The 18,679-nt window shown below is 44.4% G+C and overlaps 1 protein-coding gene across 2 annotated transcripts in view; it reads left to right on the top strand.

Annotated features, from left to right (window-relative positions):
* The window catches only part of MDGA2 (MAM domain containing glycosylphosphatidylinositol anchor 2), a 362,730-nt gene that overhangs the window by 148,641 nt on the left and 195,410 nt on the right, over positions 1 to 18,679 (top strand). For both annotated transcript variants that reach the window (XR_005860157.2, XM_025150963.3), the window contains exons 4-5: positions 1,056 to 1,252; positions 4,718 to 4,850. Coding sequence is in view for 1 of the 2 variants with exons in the window: in XM_025150963.3 (XP_025006731.1) it covers positions 1,056 to 1,252; positions 4,718 to 4,850 (330 nt within the window). In the remaining variant the exon portion in view is untranslated. The remainder of the gene's footprint in view (positions 1 to 1,055; positions 1,253 to 4,717; positions 4,851 to 18,679) is intronic.

The following is an 18,679-nucleotide window of genomic DNA, read 5'->3' as shown; positions in this document are numbered from 1 at the left end:
AAGGTTTGAGCTCGGTGTTCTGCCTGTTGCTGAGTCACGGCCTTGGCTGTGATGCATTCTATTTGGATAGGCACTCGTGTGTAATAAGCCTTTGCAATGTTAGGGTTGTGTTTCTGGGTAAATAATTAAGCACTACCTGACGTGTTATTTATATTTTATTTTAAGGAAAAATGTGCTGCTAACAACATTCTGCAGTCATTCCAGGCAAGGCTGAGATGCACATGGAAACGTGCCATAGTTGTGTGCACAAAGACAGGATCTGTGTGGGTATAAAGGGGCCAATTGCTCCGACACCCTGTGGTGTATGTGCTGTAACCACTGGGCAGTGACCCACATTGGCTGCCAGCTCGTTGGGCAGCAAAGCTCTTCCCTAAAACTCAGTGCAGAACTGCTGACCGCAGTGCTTGGAGGTTGAATGTTTTTAGCTAGGAATGAGTAACAAGAGCCATTGCTGTCCTTGCTCGTAATGAGCTACAGCAAACCCCCACAGACAGGGGTCTACTTGTTCCTGGTGGAACAAAGCCCAAACGTAATTCATTAGGTGTATTTACATTCCAATGGCCATCTCTGTTTCTTCTGAATTTAAAATGAACAAGTTCTGTTCCGGGGAATTAATTTTCTCTGCAGTGATGTGGTGGGAGTAATTATATGATATCTGTATTTTAATCAAGAGAAGTGTGTTGTAAAGCCTGGATGAATTTACCTGCTTGAAGTTCAATGCGTATAACCAAAATAAGGAAATATGCATTAAATTGCTGTATTAAATTGCTGCTTTAAAGGAAAATGGATGCATGAGCATGATCAGCGTTCTACTGGATCCTGCCATTAGGATGCAAATGAATCTGACTATTTATTACCGAAGCTTGATAAACTATTTTGTCTAAGAAATGTTTAAATTGAAATCATACATATGAAATAAGTAGTGAAGATGAAAACCAAGTGAGACCTAAATATTAGTGGAAACGTATCAGAAATGATGGATGCTACCATTGTATTGTGTCTGTTGTACAGGCTGCAGCCTGATTTAACCTTGGTTCTCTGTTCTGCCTTTCCAGATCTGGATGACCCGATAGTGACAGTCCACCAGAGCATCGGCGAAGCGAAAGAGCAGTTTTACTATGAGAGAACTGTGTTCCTCAGGTGCGTGGCCAACTCCAACCCGCCCGTCCGGTACAGCTGGAGACGTGGCCAGGAGGTGCTGCTGCAGGGCTCCGATAAGGGAGTAGAGATCTACGAGCCCTTCTTCACACAGGTAGGAGCCATGGGGCAGTGCTCCATCACGCGGAGGCTTTGCAGCTGCATGTGCAGCAGTTCAGTCTGCACATACCTGCTGGGTGGGGGGTAGGGGATGGGCATAGCCTGGCATCTACACCCCGAGTTGTATCACAGCTTGCTCATGGAAAAGATGTCTTTTAGTTGTTGATAAGGAAGCAAGGAGGCAGGAGGCTGCGGGAAGACACACAGTGAGTGCAGTTTGCAGGAGTCCCTGTGTCGTTTTGCTTGGGTTTGCAAGCCGAGTACTCTGACTTGACTGCTATTTCCTAATCTTATACAGTTCGGTACTGAAGGTGCAGCCTCAGAAGCATAGGCTAAACTCTGTGGTAACACTCAGTTTTTGGATTTTTTAATTATTTTATTATTATTCTACCTTCCTCTGCTTTGAATGCAAGTTACTTTGTTCCAGCCTTGCACACTTGAAGGATGATGTGGCAAAAATGGAAGGCAGTGCTTTTTGTACATCTTCCTACCATCGCTCAGTGCCACGAAAGCAGACAGGGCCAACAAAAGGGTCTGTCAAGTTAGATCAGATTAATTTATTGTTAGCACACTTACACAGTCTCAAAATAAAAAGGTGGCACATCCCAGTGTCTGGGGAGAATTGTGTGCAATGGTGCTTGCAAAAAAACCACCAAAAAACAATGTTGTTTTGTAAAGTCTCAAGCAACAACGAGTAAAGACAAGTGAAAACTGCCCGGTAATTTGGTCCTCAGAGCAGAAAGCAAGCTGCAAATTTCATAAATAATTTTCAGCTAATGATTTGAGAGCACCTTCATTTTTTCTTCCTATTATGCTTGACAGCTTTATATTGCTACCATGGCTTGGTATTCTACTGAGAAACGTGTAGCCTGGAACCTTGCAGAGATGAGAATTAGATTACACAGTCAAGTTATTGGTCTCCTAAAAGTGATGAAATTATTTTTAATTTAATGCGTACAGATTCAGTTTAGCAAATGTGTGGCTTGTTTCTTTGGACTCAAGTGTGTAAATGAGTGTATTTTTACGATTTAATTAGGAAGTGAGAGAGTCCCTTGAGGGGGTCCTTTTTGCCTTATAATATCTCAATATGGAAATGCCGGTGAATACCTTTCCTATCATCTTGGAAGAACGGATCTAATAAAATGTGTCACATGAAATTAGATTCAATACTTAGGAAAAAAAAGGAGATTGTTGGGTTAGTGGAGACATTCTCCCTAGAACTTCTGTCTGGGCCGCAGTAATGAATAAATCAGATCGTTGTGTTGATAGTCCAAGGCTTATCCATAATGTTTTTTCTTTTATTGGAGGTCTGGTTGAGTTAGTGTACCTTGTCTGTGTGCCTACAAGATCTGATATATGTTTATAAAGGGAAAGGATGTAATTAAAGGTTTAAGAGTCATACATTTCCACTACACGTCTCTGCATAATTGGATCTGTATATGATAAGGTAACAACCAGTAAAGGCTGGTGGGAAGAGAGGTGTTTAAGTTCTTTACTGTGAGAGTGGAGAGGTGCTGGAACAGCTGCCCAGAGAGGCTGTGGATGCCCCGTCCATCCCTGGAGGTGTTCAAGGCCGGGTTGGATGGGGCCCTGGGCAGCCTGGGCTGGTATTACATGTGGAGGTTGGTGGCCCTACCTGTGGTGGGGGGTTGGAGCTTCGTGATCCTTGAGGTCCCTTCCAACCCAAGCCATTCTATGATTCTATGAGGTGAAGGGGATTTAACTGCAGAGCTCTGAGAGATGTGAACTGGAGGTGGCGTTTGTTGATTGCTCTGAAGCTGGGATATCAATATGAAAATCCAAGGAGAGGTAAAGGAAAACAAAGGGTAACACAATTAAATTTTCGGCAATATTGTACCCAAAAAGGCCATTTTATTTCTAATAGATTCCTTGTGGTATGAAATCATAGAAGACCCTTTGAAAACTGGGCAAATAAAAGGGAATTCTTGAACTTTAAGCACAGATTTTTTGATGAGTCAGGGAATGTCAGCTACTTCTTTTAGCTGCCATGGGAAAAAAAAAAACAACCTAAATACAAAAAAAAGCAGACATGAGCATTCTCATCTGTGGCAATGGTTGAAATACTGAACTTTTCAAAATGGAAATCTTGATGCAGATTTGTTTCCAAAGAGTTTGCATCCTCCTCGTTGCACATTGTAATTTCACAGCCTCGGAACAAGATTGAATTTGCTGTATTTACAATAATTACGCAATTAGACATAATTAGACTAATTATACAAACCAGTGGAGAAAATATATGTATTTTTACCAAACTCTGCATTCTAGGGACATGATCCAGAATACCATTGTGAGTTCAACCCACCAGTTCAACTTGGAGTCTGCAGCTATGGACTGAGCTGCTGCTCTTTGGCTCCAGTCCAGAGCTTAATAACTTGGGTAATGTCGTTCCCACTGCCATGGATCAGGCCCTTCTCTAGTCCAGACAAACCTCTTTTCAAAGCAGGATCTTTATCCTCAGGATCAGCCATTCCAGGCTTGGATTGTGCGAACACTGAATCAGCATGAGCCTGATTTTAATCACATCATTTTTGTGGGACTGATTGTACATACAAAGCACTTCAGTTCCCATGCTCCAAACATCGACTGAGCTTGATTTAATGACAGTCTCTTTTCTTTTCTTGCTACCTGTATCTTCTCTTGTACTGTTTTTTTGTGGTTTCTTTACCTCCATTTCACAAACTACAGCATTCTCCCCTAGATATACCAAGGCTGATGCTCATGACGTTATTAAAAACATTTAAGATGTTTCCCAAGGCATATGGAAATCAAAAGTTGTAGCAGCTTGAGCAAGACACAGGACAATGGACATCCTTTAGAGTTTGCTTTTGGCTGCTCTGTGAGATGTGGATCACTGTTGGCCTCCCTGGGTGCTCTGCCATTCTCAAGCATGATGCTTCTTGGGATAAACAGTGGCAAAGACTTGGAAGTGGGCAACAGAAGGAGGAGATGGCAGTGGAAATCTTGTAGAAAACTGCAGTTTTCTCTTGATTGTGTCAGAAGGAACTCCTTCATTCACATCCCACTCAGGCCCCTGGATCACCGTTTCCATCATTTAAACTGGCTAAAAATAAAATCCATCAGGAGCTCATTTCAAAGGCAAACCAGCAAGATTTCTGTAGCTTAAGTTTTTTTTTCATCAAGCAGATTGTACCCTGTGATACGATATCCAGAATAATGCTGTGACTTCAAAGGCTGCCAACACAATTTCCCCCTTGCCACTCTCTTTTTTCTCGCTTTCAATATACATAAGGTGGGCTATGGTGTCAGGCTATGCCAACCATTGTTTTTCTCTGCTATTTAAAAATATAAGTTCTAAAACAATTCTAAAGTAATTTATAAAAAAGAACAAAAAAAAAAGTCTAAAATAATTATTAAAGCAGTAAGTCCTCCTGGCTCCTCCTCCATGGGCTTTTCCTAATGCTCTTTCTTGATCACACAGGGGGAAACGAAGATCCTGAAGCTGAAGAACCTCCGACCTCAGGACTACGCCAACTACAGCTGCATCGCCTCAGTGAGGAATGTCTGCAGCATCCCTGATAAAATGGTGTCCTTCCGACTGTCCAACAAAACAGGTGGGCCTCCAGCAGCTCGTTTGATGTCCCATTGGCGTCTGTTGGGCTGCAAAGCATTCTTCTCCCACTTAACTTACAGAATGTTAGGATTGTTCAAGTTGGGAAAGACCACTAAGATCACCAAGCCCAACACCAACCCATCCTCACCATTCTTCTCGGTGCCATAAGAGTTGTTAGAGTTAGGGTAGTATGGTTAGGTTACAGTTGCATGTGATGATCTTTAAAGACTTTCCAAATGTGAGCAATTCTATGATTGTATGATTCTGTGATTCTATGTGTGTGCAGCCACACAGTGCTGGGAGTTATTTAGGAGCATGTTGTACAGGCAGTTATTTCACTTGTTTACCCTCTTCTCACCAAAGGTGGGATTTGAAGAAGAGTTGATCCTTGAGATCCCTTCCAACCCAAGCCATTCTGTCATTCTGTTACTTAATTATTTCTATCAATGTTTATCACTCTCTAGGTTTTGTAACACAGTTCTCATTTTCCTCCCATGTCGGAGGGTTTTGTTGGTGTGAATAGACTTGATTTTAAAGAAGGTATTAGAGTGAGGTAGAAGGAAAGCACATCTCAGCCAGGGCTGGGCACAGGGGAGACCATCCCCTTCCAGTCCTCCAAACAGTTTCAAATACTTCTCTCAACACTTTGCTGGAAACCAGTTATTTTAAATCAACAAAGCATTTTAGGGAAAGAATCAACCTTTTTGTGTTCTTACATCAATTTAAATGATTGATTTTATATATTGATTCATTTGAGAGGTTCTCGTGGAGAATTAAACATCCATTTCTTACTTAAAAAAGAAAAAAATAACCCTTTTTTTTTTAGAGTTTTGTTGCTTCAAAAGGAAATACGCAAAGAAGTGAAGTCACAGTGCTCTGCAGCAGGCATTTATCTGTCTTTGACCAAGCTCTGTCCATGCTGTGGTTTCTTGTGGCTTTGCTCTTTTCTTTGGACTTGTCCCTGTGCAAATAGCACTTGTGCATCTTCTCCTTAAGTGTTACTGCTGTGGATCTGTAGGGCCTCCTGATCTCGGTGTGCAAACATGCTGACATGTGCTGGTTTCCAGGAGGATGGAAATCATAGGTTGTGATTCCCCTGCAGGTTCCATGTCCAGAATCTGTGGCAAATGTGTCTGACATGGTTTATGGTCAAAGAGCAAAGTCCTTGGTTTAGGGTTATAGAAGTGTTTTCCAGAGAAACATTCTGCAGGAAATGTAACATTTAAAGGCTTCATGTTATGGGAGTTGTGCTTTAAAAGTGTATGCTTCTGGGGCACTAAAAACAGGTAGCAAATGAACAAAATAACTGAAGCATTAACATTTCAAGGCCAGGCTGGATGGGGCTGTGAGCAACCTGCTCTGGAGGGAGGTGTCCCTGCCTATGGCAGGGGATTGGAACTAAATGGTCTTAAAGGTCCCTTCCAACTCAAGCCATTCTGTGATTCTATGCTGAGTGTGTCTAAGATAAACTATGAATTTTATTTGAACCGGCACATTTCACGTTATTTCAAGGAGTTGCCTTCAGCTTCCTCTGAATTTCTGATTGGAAAGCAGGAAATCTGAAACTATGGGATGTCTCATTTCATTACACAGCCCACTGCCGAGCAAATGGCCATCCCAGTGTTGGAGCTGCTGCTGGTGGTAGGGAAGGTACAGTCATCTCCAGAGGTATCCATCAAAATGTATTGGAAGCACTTGTTTTATTCTTTTACTGACTTTGCCAGGGGAAAAAAAAATATCAAAGTGTGACTTTTGGCTTTCTTTTAGACTAAAACAAAACCCAGAAGTTTGTTTTTGTTGTGGTAATGGGGAAACTTGAAATAGCGTGATTATTCTGATCTAAGCATAGGTGATCGTGATCTAATTCTGCAACAAGAATGAATTATTTCCACCTTACTAATGTCATGTTTATTTTGGGAGAAAGCTGTCTTCTCCAGGAGGTTGTGTTGGTACATTAACAGGAATAGCTCTTCAGGAATAGCTGCCGAGGTAAACAAGCCTGGAAATGTATAAAGATTCACACTGTCTCGTGAAGAACCTGGTGATAGCTGTCATCAAGGGCGAGATTAAGTAGGTATAGTAATTACTACAGTAACTCATTAAAGACAGTGACTGATGTGTTGATGACTTTGGGACAAAACTTTTCTCATTTAATGTGACATCTGATGGAGCTATTTGGTAGAACTTCACCTGGTGTAACTTCAGAGGAATTACATAAATCATCAATGCAGACGAATCCAGGATAAATCCACCTTGATGGAAATCAGAAGCTGAACTTGATATGTTTTAAAAGAGCAATCCCAGCCTGTCCACCTGCTTTTAATTTAAGGCTGGATGCACATTACTGTGATGTCAGTCTATGGAAACAATAGAGAGATGAACAGAAGTGTCTGTGAGGTTTGCAGACATGCATGGTGTTTCTGGTATGTGAAGTGCCTACAAGTGAATTTAAGTTTAGCTGCTAATTATGTGTAAAGCTGGTGGCAATTTGGCTGCTCTGCATTTCTCAGGTCTATAAGCAGAACTGGTGGGAGAGCTTTGGTTGAACTTTACTTGGCAGTTACTACTGAGAGATGACCAGGGAGACCAGCCAAGCCCTACAGCAGCTGTGGGTTCCCCCCTTGATCCCGTTGTGATTTGTCTGGCTGGCTTCAGGATTTTATCGCCTGAGACAGCATTGTGTGGTTTGCCAGGCTTGCTTTGATGGACTGTCTTGAGGGTTACGTTGGGAATACTTTTCCTTGCCATAGATGTGCACTCCAGCTTGGGCAGCTCAGGGCCATGAGCTGTCCCAGCAGCCATATGGGCTCTGTGAGGGTTCGTGGACCATCTGCATGGCATGCTTACGCTCAGCAGGATGCCGGCATGCTGCCAGGAGCGTTTGTCACCCATGGTGAGGTTGTGCTGGAGGAATTGGTGCTCAGCAGGTGTGAAACCAAACCCGTGCAGCAATTGCTGTATCCCTTGGAATCAGTAGTGCTCTGTGGCATCTTGCTGCTGCACTGCCCGCAATGCTTCACGAGCACTGAGGTCTCCACAAAGACAGTCGGGTCACTTCTTAAACCTTCTGCTAAATCATCTCCTGTTACTGTAAGAGAGTACAGTGTCAGAGATGCATCTCCAGTTTTTCCCTGTTTCTTCCTCGGAAGCATTCAAGTCTCCCACCTTCCCCTGTCAAGAGCTGTAGGTGGCACAGCCATGAGCACAGGCATTCATTTCAAGGAAAGCATGCAAACCGAAGTGCTCTCCTGTTACTGTTTGTGCTGCAGGGTCTTTCATACCTCTCTATATTCCTGTGCACACACCAGAGTGAAGAGACTAATTTGAGGAGCACCAGACATGTCTCCAGGTGAGCAGATCAGGCTTCTGCTCAGGGCAGCCTGTCCCTGTCACCTTTCTGTTCTCTTTGCTCACTTCATCATGCTCATTATTTGATTGTGCGTCGTGGCATCACCAGAACAATCAATTACAATGATAAAACCAATTGCAAGGAAACTTCCTGCCTACTTTGCAAATAATTAGGGAACTAATTAAGCTGATGCCATGAGATTAACATGTATTTGTCAGTATACTTTGGATAAGATGTAAGTTTAAAGTGTTACACATAAGTATAATTAGGTACACTCACACCTCCTTCATTCAACCACAGTATCTTCATTACATTGGTTCTGCACGAGTATGTGAAGCCTTAGACCTACCATCATATGTCTGTAGGTACTTCAGGAGCTGGAGTGCATTGGCATTGATTTCCAGACATGTGTATTTCTTTATTCCAGTGCAAGCTAGTTTAAAATACAAAAATAAAAAAGATTTTGTAATGAGAGAAACAGAGATCATCTCAGAAGCATGTGACCATGCATATGCTGAAACCAAAGATGACAATTAGCACTAATATTGTACAGCAGCATGTATAGGGGCACTTTTCAAGCCTAGACCCACTTTATACCTCAAGACAGCTATTGCTCTGCAAATGTAGTACCTAAATGAGAAATCTGAAGGGAAGCAGAAGCACTGTGAAATGTTTCACCTGCTGTCAGATTGCTCTTGAGTGGCAGGAGCAGAAATAGAAGTCAAGATGTGAAGAAGAACAGCAAAGGGACCAATTTTGCAACTCTCATTTGTTTTTAGTAGACCAAGTCCCTTTAAAATCAGCACACAGAAGTTAATTTGGGTAAGTTAATGCAAGCAGGAGTTGTAATAAACCAAATGCAGCTGCTTTGCAAGAAAATCAAGGGGTTATTCTGACAAGAAGGAGGAACCCTGACAATTTTCTCAGTATATGTGCTTGAATCCAGGCTGTTGGAAGAGGAGCAGCTGCGAGTGGGTGTCATGCTGAGTCACGACCTCCATACTTTCTGTCTACGCTGCCAGTTTTTGTTGTATCTCCGTGTACACGCCGTACCCAGGAAGACAAGCTGGGTGCTCAGACTCTGGCTCCTACTCTACCCTTTGGGATTTTCTTGGGGGTGCTACTGGCCCATCTGTTTTCTGAGGCCCTGGAGAGTTCTTGCTTGGTATTCACATCTTCTTCTCCCCATTCAAGTTTTTCACTCTCTTAGAGCTCTTGATGTATTTCTTTTCCTCAGCCTGGTGGCATTTTCCCTCCAAACAATCCTCACAGCTGGAAGCAGCAAAAGCACAAAAGAGTGCACTAGCTGCAAACTTCTGGGGTGGGGGAAGCACACCATATGGGTTCTTTCTTCTCATAGGAATGGCTCCTATCTGCTCTTACATACAAGTGTCTAGGAAGCACTCCTTTGTCTGCTTTTTCTTCCTCTTGCCTTTTCTTTGGATAAAACCTGGCCATGATCTCCATACTGTCCTTACAGCCAGACTGGTGACGTGTGGCTGACTGGAGAAAAACTGCCTTTGTGCTTGAAGGGGCAACGGGATGTCCAACAGGTGGCCATTTACTTGAGTCATCCCTCAGAGATCACAATCAGAAGAAGGGCTGCTCAGTGTCTTTCCTGATGACAAAAACAATGGGAACAGGTGCCTTTGGGGCCAAATTTGGGAGGGCAGGCAGCAGTCTCATGAGGCAAATGCCATATCCTGCCCCTAGGGAGAAATAGGCCCAACAGATGAGTACCTTGGGCCCAATTGGGTAGAAAGCAGCTCTGCAGAAAGAGAGCTGGGAGCCTGGCAAGCAAGTTGAACACAAGCCAGCAATGGGCTTTGCCAAAAAGGTCCACAGCAGGCTGGGCTGTGAGTCAGGCCCACAGCCAGCAGGCCAGGAATGGGATCTGTTCCTTCTGTTCTGCTCTCCCGAGGCTGCGTCTGGACTGCCTTGTCCATTCTATGGCTCCCTAACACAAGAAAGACATGGAACAAGTCCAGTGGATGCCACAAAAACAGTCTGGGGCTTGAGAATATCACATACAGGAGGAAGCTGAAGGAGCTGGGTTTGTTCAGCTTAGGGAAGGTGCTAAACATTTGCCCTTGTAAGGCCCGCATGACCTGAAGTGATGACCATTGCTTGAAGCAGACATTAGGCCAGAGGCCGCCAGAGATCCCTCCCAATGGAAGTGAGCTATGGTGTTCTGACTGGAACAAGCACGCTAAAAGGAAGAACAGTCCTGGAGAAGATGTGCTTTGAATTCGGTGTTATCTTCTCTCCCCACGACATGTCTGTGTGTGTCGGAACTGATGAGATCCAGAGGATCTGCCCCCCCACTTTAGCCTGGGCCCTGCAGGGTCAGGAGGACATCTGAAGATGCACAGCAGGAGTGAGCACAACCTCCTGTAGAAATACAGGGCTTATATTATTCCAAGCTGTAATTATGCTCTTATCAAGCATGAATTATTGACAGATGATATTAAAATCTGTCTCCAGCTTGTGTGTGACTCACTGTTTAATATTTAGAGCAGGGAAAGGTGACTTCAAATACAACTAATGCTGCATCTCACATCTTGATGATCAGATATATGTAGTAAACATGAATGGATCCTTTAAAGGTGTTGCTTTTTCCGAGTGTGAGAGACAAAGCATGATGCTTACCCATCAAACTAAACATATTCCATTTTGAAAGGTTTATTTCAAACATCATTAGGATTCCAAAAGAGTTGATAAATAAGTAGGCAGCTTGCAGTATTTAAATCCTGGGCTTCCTTTTATATTTCTTCTAATATGATTGTGTAAAAGCAAATAAAGCAGTCTTCATCTACAAAGCATTTTCAGTGGCATTGATTCATTTGAAAATGTGTATTAGTTTGAATTAGCCAGTTAAGGCTGCTTAGTGCAGGTGATATCATTAATGCATAATATGAAGGTTGATTTCTGGCAGCTGTTAACACAGAAATAATCCCAAACAGTAACTTTTTATCAAGAAAGATGAGTATTTCAATGTGTGATTTTTTATCTGTGTGACATGGTTCATTCATATTGCACTCTGTCTGGGATGTCATGGGAATAGAATTGATACAGGCTTGGTTCTAATCTCTCCTTTAAGCAGCAGTCTGTACTGACAGACTTGTTTTGTTTCTCTTCATTCGGACAACAGACCTCTAATAGAATTATCTGACTTCAAAAATTATTTCTCTCAGTGTCCCCTGGCATTCTAAAGAACGTGGCAGCGATACACAGTCCTGCACTACCAAGGTGAAGTGCTCAGATAAGAGATATAGCTAGCTGTATACTCAGAGCTGAGTACTGAAGGTAGATGAGATTAATGCTACAGTAAGAAGGAATAATAGAAAATAAAGCTTGTAAGGACTCCAAGAGGTCACATAGTCTCGTACTTCGTCCCTGCCATGATCTGGCCCCATGCTTATCTATCCCAACTTCTGACAGTGTGATCTGATGACCCACCCAAGTCTTCCTTTCTGTAGCTAGAGCCCTTCGCTCTGGTCCTATCCACTGTGATGTGGAGAAGAGATTATCCTTTTCCTCCTTGCAACAGTGTTCTGTGTGTTGAAGGTGTTTATCTTGTCCCCTCACTTCTGTTGAATAGTGAACCTAGATCCTTAATTTTTTTCCCCCATGAATCACATCCTCTGTTCCTCACATGGTTCTCTTTCGTCTCTGTGCACCTCCTTGGAGGAATTGAGTGCTTCAGGGTGTGCTCGGGACTGTGCTGCATGTTAGCAAATGCATACTGCTGATTTTTGCTTGGGTTCAGTCTGCCATCTACCATAACCCCGAGGGTCCTTTGTCTGCATCTCCTCGTTAGCCAGTCATTTGTAATCCACTAATTGTGTGGGTGATGATCGATGTTGAAAGAGAGGATTTGTCTTGCCTAACTCGCTGAAAGCTTTGCTATCTGTAGTGCACTGTTGTTCGGGGAGTGGTGTTCTCAGTGGAGAGAGGCATCTCCAAAGAGCAGTTCATGCTGTCTATTTTCGGAGAGCCAGAATTGGGCTTTGGGGATGCTTACATCTCATCAAGATCCGTGACCTCGGATTGCACGCCTGACTTTCCAGTGGTTGAAATTAGCAGAGGTCAATTTAAGCCTACATTGCTTAAAGGTAGCCTTGCATCTAAATATAGTGATGAAGGGGACAGTTGCACGAGTGAGTTAAGCTGATTTAATACTGCTCTGCTGCTAACGGGAGAATCCTGCCTTCCCTTCATACCCTCCTGATAAAATGTCCACAGAATGAATAGTTCATACAGTGTGGGAGCTGTGAGCTATTGTAGTTGGCTCCCGAGCGTAACCACCGAGGAAGTGCTCTGAATAGCAAACGGATCCGCCTCCCTTCCTCCCAATGCAGCTATCAATGCCACATCTGTGCGTGAACGGCAGCACGAGCAGAGCGCGAGTCATCAAAGTGCTGCTGCTGCGGGATGAAAGACAGCCAGGCACATGGCATAAAGAAGATGAGTCATCAAAGCTGCGTCCCCATTGGCTGAAAAACAGAGGATTTTCCAAAAAAAAAAAAAAAAAGAAGAAGTTGGAGGAGGAAAAATAAAGCTATTTAGGATGGAGGGAGAGGGCAGGGTTACCTGCTGCCTGCCCAGCCTGGCGCTCGGAGCTGGCTGCTGTGCACAGGTCTGGGTGAGTGGTGGTGTTACACAGCACAAAGGCTGAGCCTCGTGGAAAATAGACCTGGCTAAATACAACCTCATTCTTTGCTCTGCTTCTCTCCCGTAACTCTCCTTCCTGCTTCTCCTGAAACTTGGTCGTTTGCTGTTCTTGATAGTATGTCTGCAGTTGGATGTACCAAGGCAAAAAAACGGACGCTTACCTGAAATAATTGGGATTTAAACCCCTTTGGCTTTATTTTCTCTTCTCTTGCAAGTGCTAGAAATTTAAAGGGGATGATGAAATGGAAAAAATAACATCCATCTGCAGAGAGCTCAGATTTAAGGGTCTCTGCCCATTGATTTTTCCCTTTGGCTTTGTTGGAGATCACATTGCCAAACCAACGGGGAACTTGCCTGGGAAGCATTGCCTCTTCCCAGCAGCCCGTAGCAAAGTTTGCACCTCCCGAGGGGGCACATGAGCTGCTGGCACACAGAAGTGGGCGCTTGCTTGACAGTTTTGCCTATTGGAGTATCTTCTTTTGTCTGCTTCAATATACACTGGCACTTGCTGCCCAGGAGATTTCTCTCTTTGGGGAGACCAACTATTGGACTGTCAGACAGCAGCCAGAAGATTACGGCTCTGTCAGCAGCAGCAGGGAGGATAAAAGTGGAGAGGATGGGGGCATAAAAGTGGTTCGGGTTGTTTTTTCTGAGAGGATATTGATGAAAGGAAAGAACCTCCACTACTGCAGCGGGCTGTGACAAGTGTGGTCAATAGCAGGTTTCTTTTTACCCAATAATTTAAAATCTGGACCTCAGCTGGGAGTTGTAATCTATTATTTTTTTGAACTGTACTGGGTAAGTAAGTGCTGAAATGATGCTCCTAGCCCAGCGGGGACCTCGAGTGTTGTCTCTTTTTACTCTGATTTGAATGGGACTGTTCATAATGTGCGTAGTTAGGAGTATGTGCATTGTATTCCTGCAGGAAATCATCCCACTAAATCAAATGGATGCATGCTCACACACATCTATATATATATATGAGAAAGCATAATCCAATTATGCTCTATTACTTCAGTTCTACATATGAAGTAATTCACAAAACCGGAGGAAATTGTCTTTTCACTTTTATTCATCATAGAAGAGTGAGTTGTCAAGGATATGACTTTTGCTGTGCTTTGATATAGCTATTAAAGCGTTAGATTTCTCTTGCCTTTCCAGTAATCCCTAAAGCCAATTGTGACATTTTCTCAATTCTGTATACCCACTCTAAATACATATATTTGTCCTGTAATTATAACACACTTCAGCATCAGATTTTTTTCTGTATCCTACACCACTTTCAAATATTGGTCTCCTGGTGCAGTACCAGCCCAGTACCCACCCCAGACAGCAGAAAGACTGCTGCTTTCGCATCTACTGAACGTCAGTGTTGGACCTTTGATCAGGAGATCATAGAATGGCCTGGGTTGCAAAGGAGCACAGTTCTCATTCAGTTCCAACCCCCTGCTATGTGCAGGGTCGCCAACCAGCAGCCCAGGCTGCCCAGAGCCACATCCAGCCTGGCCTTGAATGCCTGCAGGGATGGGGCATCCACAGCCTCCCTGGGCAACCTGTTCCAGTGTGTCACCGCCATCTGGGTGACAAACTTCCTCCTAACATCTAACCTAAACAGAAGTTTAGAGAAGTTCCCATTCTCTCTGCCACTGACCCCATGGCAGCTCCGTTTGAACTGGAGCCATTCTGTTGTAGAGCCAAGTTGTCATGCTGGAGTCGCTTGGTACACTGGTGCTGTTAAGCATGTATTTTAGGCTGCTAATGATCACTTAATGACTTTGTGCTGGATCTGACAAACTTATGCTCCAGTCATTAATCAGCTTGCTGTATGCTGCTATTACTCAGGGAGGACCGGTATGTGCTGCAGACACATTTTATAGTTAATCTCTGTCTGTATGCTAACAGTGTCTAACCTGTCTTCTGTGCACATGTTAACACTGAGAACAAACTGGTTCCATTCTGTTTCATTTCTCCGTGACGCCTGGATGTGTCTGCACTCTGCTCTGCTGCACTCAGCATTGCACTGGCACAGCTCTGCCGGGAGCTCGCAGCCGGGCCCTGCAGCCCTCTGGAACACACCGGTGCAGGAGCGATGCTTGCACGCAAAACCCTCCAAACTGAGGTCCCTTTAAAAAGGATGCAGCTGCAGTCTGAATGGGAGCCCGGCCGGCTTTCCTCTCCATGAGTAGGGCCTTGTTCAGTGCAGGGCAGGGCTCGCAGCAGCTCTGCAGCTCCCTTTGTGCCTCAGCAACCCAACCAGGGCTCTGAAATGTGGGGCTGGCACACGGAAGTCCCTGCTGCTAAAGGCAGCAAAGATGCAGAGCTCTTTTGAAAGTGGAGGCTGTTCTCATTATGATGGCCAAATAGGATGTTTGGAAAGCTTGTTCCATGCGCTCACCCATGGAAATATTTACCAAAGCTTGCTATATTTCTCTAACCAAGTTTGTTTCCCATCAGAGAGTTGAAGGTTTCCACTGGGCAGGTTGCCTGGCTGAGCCTGCAGGTGCCGGGGGAAGGCTCCTCGGTGAGGGTGCTTTGCTGGCCCAACCTGCACGGCCCTGTGCTGGTCTCGTTTAATAATGAAATCAAGATTGGTTCTTTAGCAGGAAGTTTTTCCCCCAGAGGGTGGTGACGTACTGAACAGGTTGCCCAAGGAGGCTGTGGATGCCCCATCCCTGCAGGCATTCAAGGCCAGGCTGGATGTGGCTCTGGGCAGCCTGGTCTGCTGGTTGGCAACCCTGCACATAGCAGGGGGTTGGAACTGGATGGGCATTGTGGTCTTTTGCAACCCAGGCCATTCTAGGATTCTATGATTCTATGACTGGGGCCATAGATCGCTGGCTTACTGTTGCTACAGTGTGCTTCTTTTCAGGTGATCTCAGCTGGGACCACATGAAAACTGTTTGGTGAGGATGTGAGGGTCTACACCAGCCTCAAAATGCTCAGCTTACCTCTGTGTGTCCATCAGAAAGTGAGAGGCACAGTGTCAGGAGTTTGTGCTTTGTTTTGGGGAAGCAGGCTGGGCTGTGAAGTGGAAGGGAGTGTGGCTTACATGGTGCTTGCTGTCACAGGCAATGTGGGTGCCACTGAATGAAACCACCTGGAGGTCAGAGGCTGATCCTGCACGCACAGAGCCTTGCAGACTTATACCAGGAATACACAGTGACATATGCTGTATTTTATTGAAGAAGTGATGGCTTTTTCAATAGTGTCATTTTCAGATGAGTCAGATCTTCTGGAGAAGTCTTTATCTCCTCTTCCTTCTGACTCAGTTACATGATTTCCTGCTCTTAACCAAATATTGCAGCTCAGGCTGGGGCTGCCCCATGGGTGCCCTCTTTGGGGTCCAATCCTGGAAGATGCTTTACAAATGCAAATGGTGTATAAATGCCTGCGTAGTCCCTTAGGATCAGATCTCATGTCCATCCCTAGCAAGAACCAACAGGAGACCTTTCAGAACGGTATATAAAAGCAGCACAGTGGACAGATATGTATTACTCTGTCCAGCTGTTTGACAAATATATATATATTATTTTATACCCTGAAGTAGGGCTTTTAATAGTCCTTCAACAATATTTTGATGTAATCATCAACTGCTATAATTGCTCTGGATCATCTTGTCATCTTTATAAATGTCTGCTCCATTTTTTCATCATGTTGGACCAAAAACATAGTGTGGCGATGAATTACATGGGTCTGTTTTGTGCTGTATGTATGCTTAGCCTTGGAAGTTTACCAGTAAATAAGAGAGACGAAAAACCCACTTTAGAGAGAGGATTAGGCCAAAATTTCAGCTTCCTGAAGTGAAAGTGATCTGAGAGGTATTACAGAGCTCTGGGATCGAGGGGAGGTTGGCACAGGTATGTTGTTAAAAATGGCACTTTCTGCCCTCTCACGTCCATGGGCTCCTGAAGGATTTGTAAATCCTTGTCCTAAAGGTGGATGAGGCTTGCACAACTCCTGCCACCCACATATTACCTGTGCAGATGGAAGATATCGCTGGGCTCTGCCTGCAGTCAGCAGGGGCAGAGCAATCCCACATGGAGAGGGACTTGCCAGGGCATAGCTGAAGGTGGGTGGCAGATAAGATGAATTGCCTTCTGGCAATTTGAAACCAGAACAAGGAGAGATTTCATATGATAGCAAACTCCACTTTCCCATATCAAACCTGCGCTGGTGCTAAGCCTTCTAACAGCTGTTGTCTTGGACCATTTGGAAGAGAGAGTCCAATTCAGCGCTTACTGTCCCTGGTGTTACCTGGAGGTTTTTTGCTGTGCTCTCATTACTCCTTTCCATGCTAATCTTTGGGATGCTGCATTGCTGCAGCATCACGGAGGAGCAGTTAGAGAATCATAGAATCATCATCATAGAATTTTAGAGTGGCGTGGGTTGAAAAGGACCACAGTGATCATCTAATTCCATCGCTAGTGGCACCACAAAGCTGAATGAAAGAGGCTTTGTGTTATAGGAGCATTGCCATGTGGTGCTGATTGCCGATGGGGTTTCAAGCAAGGAAATACCAAAATAATAGATCAGAGCTCCCATGGTTCTGTATTGTGTTCACAATAGATATTTGACCCCTTATTTGCTATGCTGAGAAACCTTCATCTCTCTTCTAAATGATTATTCTTTGGTTTGAATCAAGCTTTTCATGGGAGTCAGTGAATGCACTGCTGGATTTTTGTTTGTGTTTGCCTGTTGGGATAGGTTGTAGTTAAGTGAAATGCATGGTGTAAGCAAAGAGAAATTGCTGTATGCAAACCATAATTTTCATGTACTTACTGTTGGGAGTGCTGATGAAAGGGATGTATCACAGCATTTTTATCACATCGGCTGCTCTCTCTGTCTGACTACCTGAAGGGTGGCAAAGGGCCCCTTTCATCTGGAGGATTACGAGGCCATTATGGTAAACAGCAGCACCTGGTTGGGTTGACATTGTTGGAGCTTTCATCTTTTGTTCGAAATGTTGAAGCATTCTTTGTGGTTCTCTTGTTCCCTGCTTCATGACTTGATGTTTAGCGAGAGCAGGGAAGAGCAGCTTCTTGCTGGAGTTGTTCAGCAAAAGTCATTAATGCGGGTGGGGAGGAGGGAAGAAAGGGGCCAGCTGAGTGCTTCTGTAGCCCCAAGGTTGGGGGTGGCCCTACAGGTTTGGAGCTCAGTTCTGGCTGCATGGAGGGTGCCTGGACCCCTGCTTCTGCTGCTTTCACCCAAACAAATGCTCCTTAAGAAAGAAATGCAACATGCTGCCTGGTTTCATATCTCTAATCCCAGAACAGGAGTCCATTCACACGCTGATGAGAGAAATGGACACTGGGGGACTTAGCAAAGAGACACTGAGATGGTAGTGGGCAGTGCTGCCAGTTTCTGCCTTCACTTCTAGCCAAGCACCCAGGGTTGCCATCCTTAACGCTGGATTCCTGAGCTCAGTCATTTACTCCAAGGAGTGCCTGCAGGGCCTGGAGCATGCAGGAGCAGAGCTGGAGGCTGTATGTGAGGCTCTGTGCTCTGTGCTTAGGGGTTTCCCTGTCTGGGCCATTGCATGTTCTCTGCTTTGCAGCCTCTGAATGCAGACAGAGCCGGATCCTGGTGGGCGAGTGCCAAAGAAAGCTCTTAGTTTGTAGCTGAGTCTCATACTTGCCTTTATGATATTCTTTTAATATCGAAATAAGATTCATATATAAAGCAGAGCACACAAGAATATATCTCTGGTAATGGTGACAGTGAAATGTCATTTCTGGATGGAGCGTTTTTATTTCCTTTCATTTTCAGTCTCAACTTTTTTAGTTTTCTATCCCCAGATTTTGCCCAGA

This window comes from Gallus gallus, chromosome 5 (assembly GCF_016699485.2).
Source record: "Gallus gallus isolate bGalGal1 chromosome 5, bGalGal1.mat.broiler.GRCg7b, whole genome shotgun sequence".
Lineage (NCBI taxonomy): Eukaryota > Metazoa > Chordata > Aves > Galliformes > Phasianidae > Gallus > Gallus gallus.
Note: the sequence above shows the minus strand (reverse complement) of the source record. Positions and strands in the feature narration are given on the sequence as shown.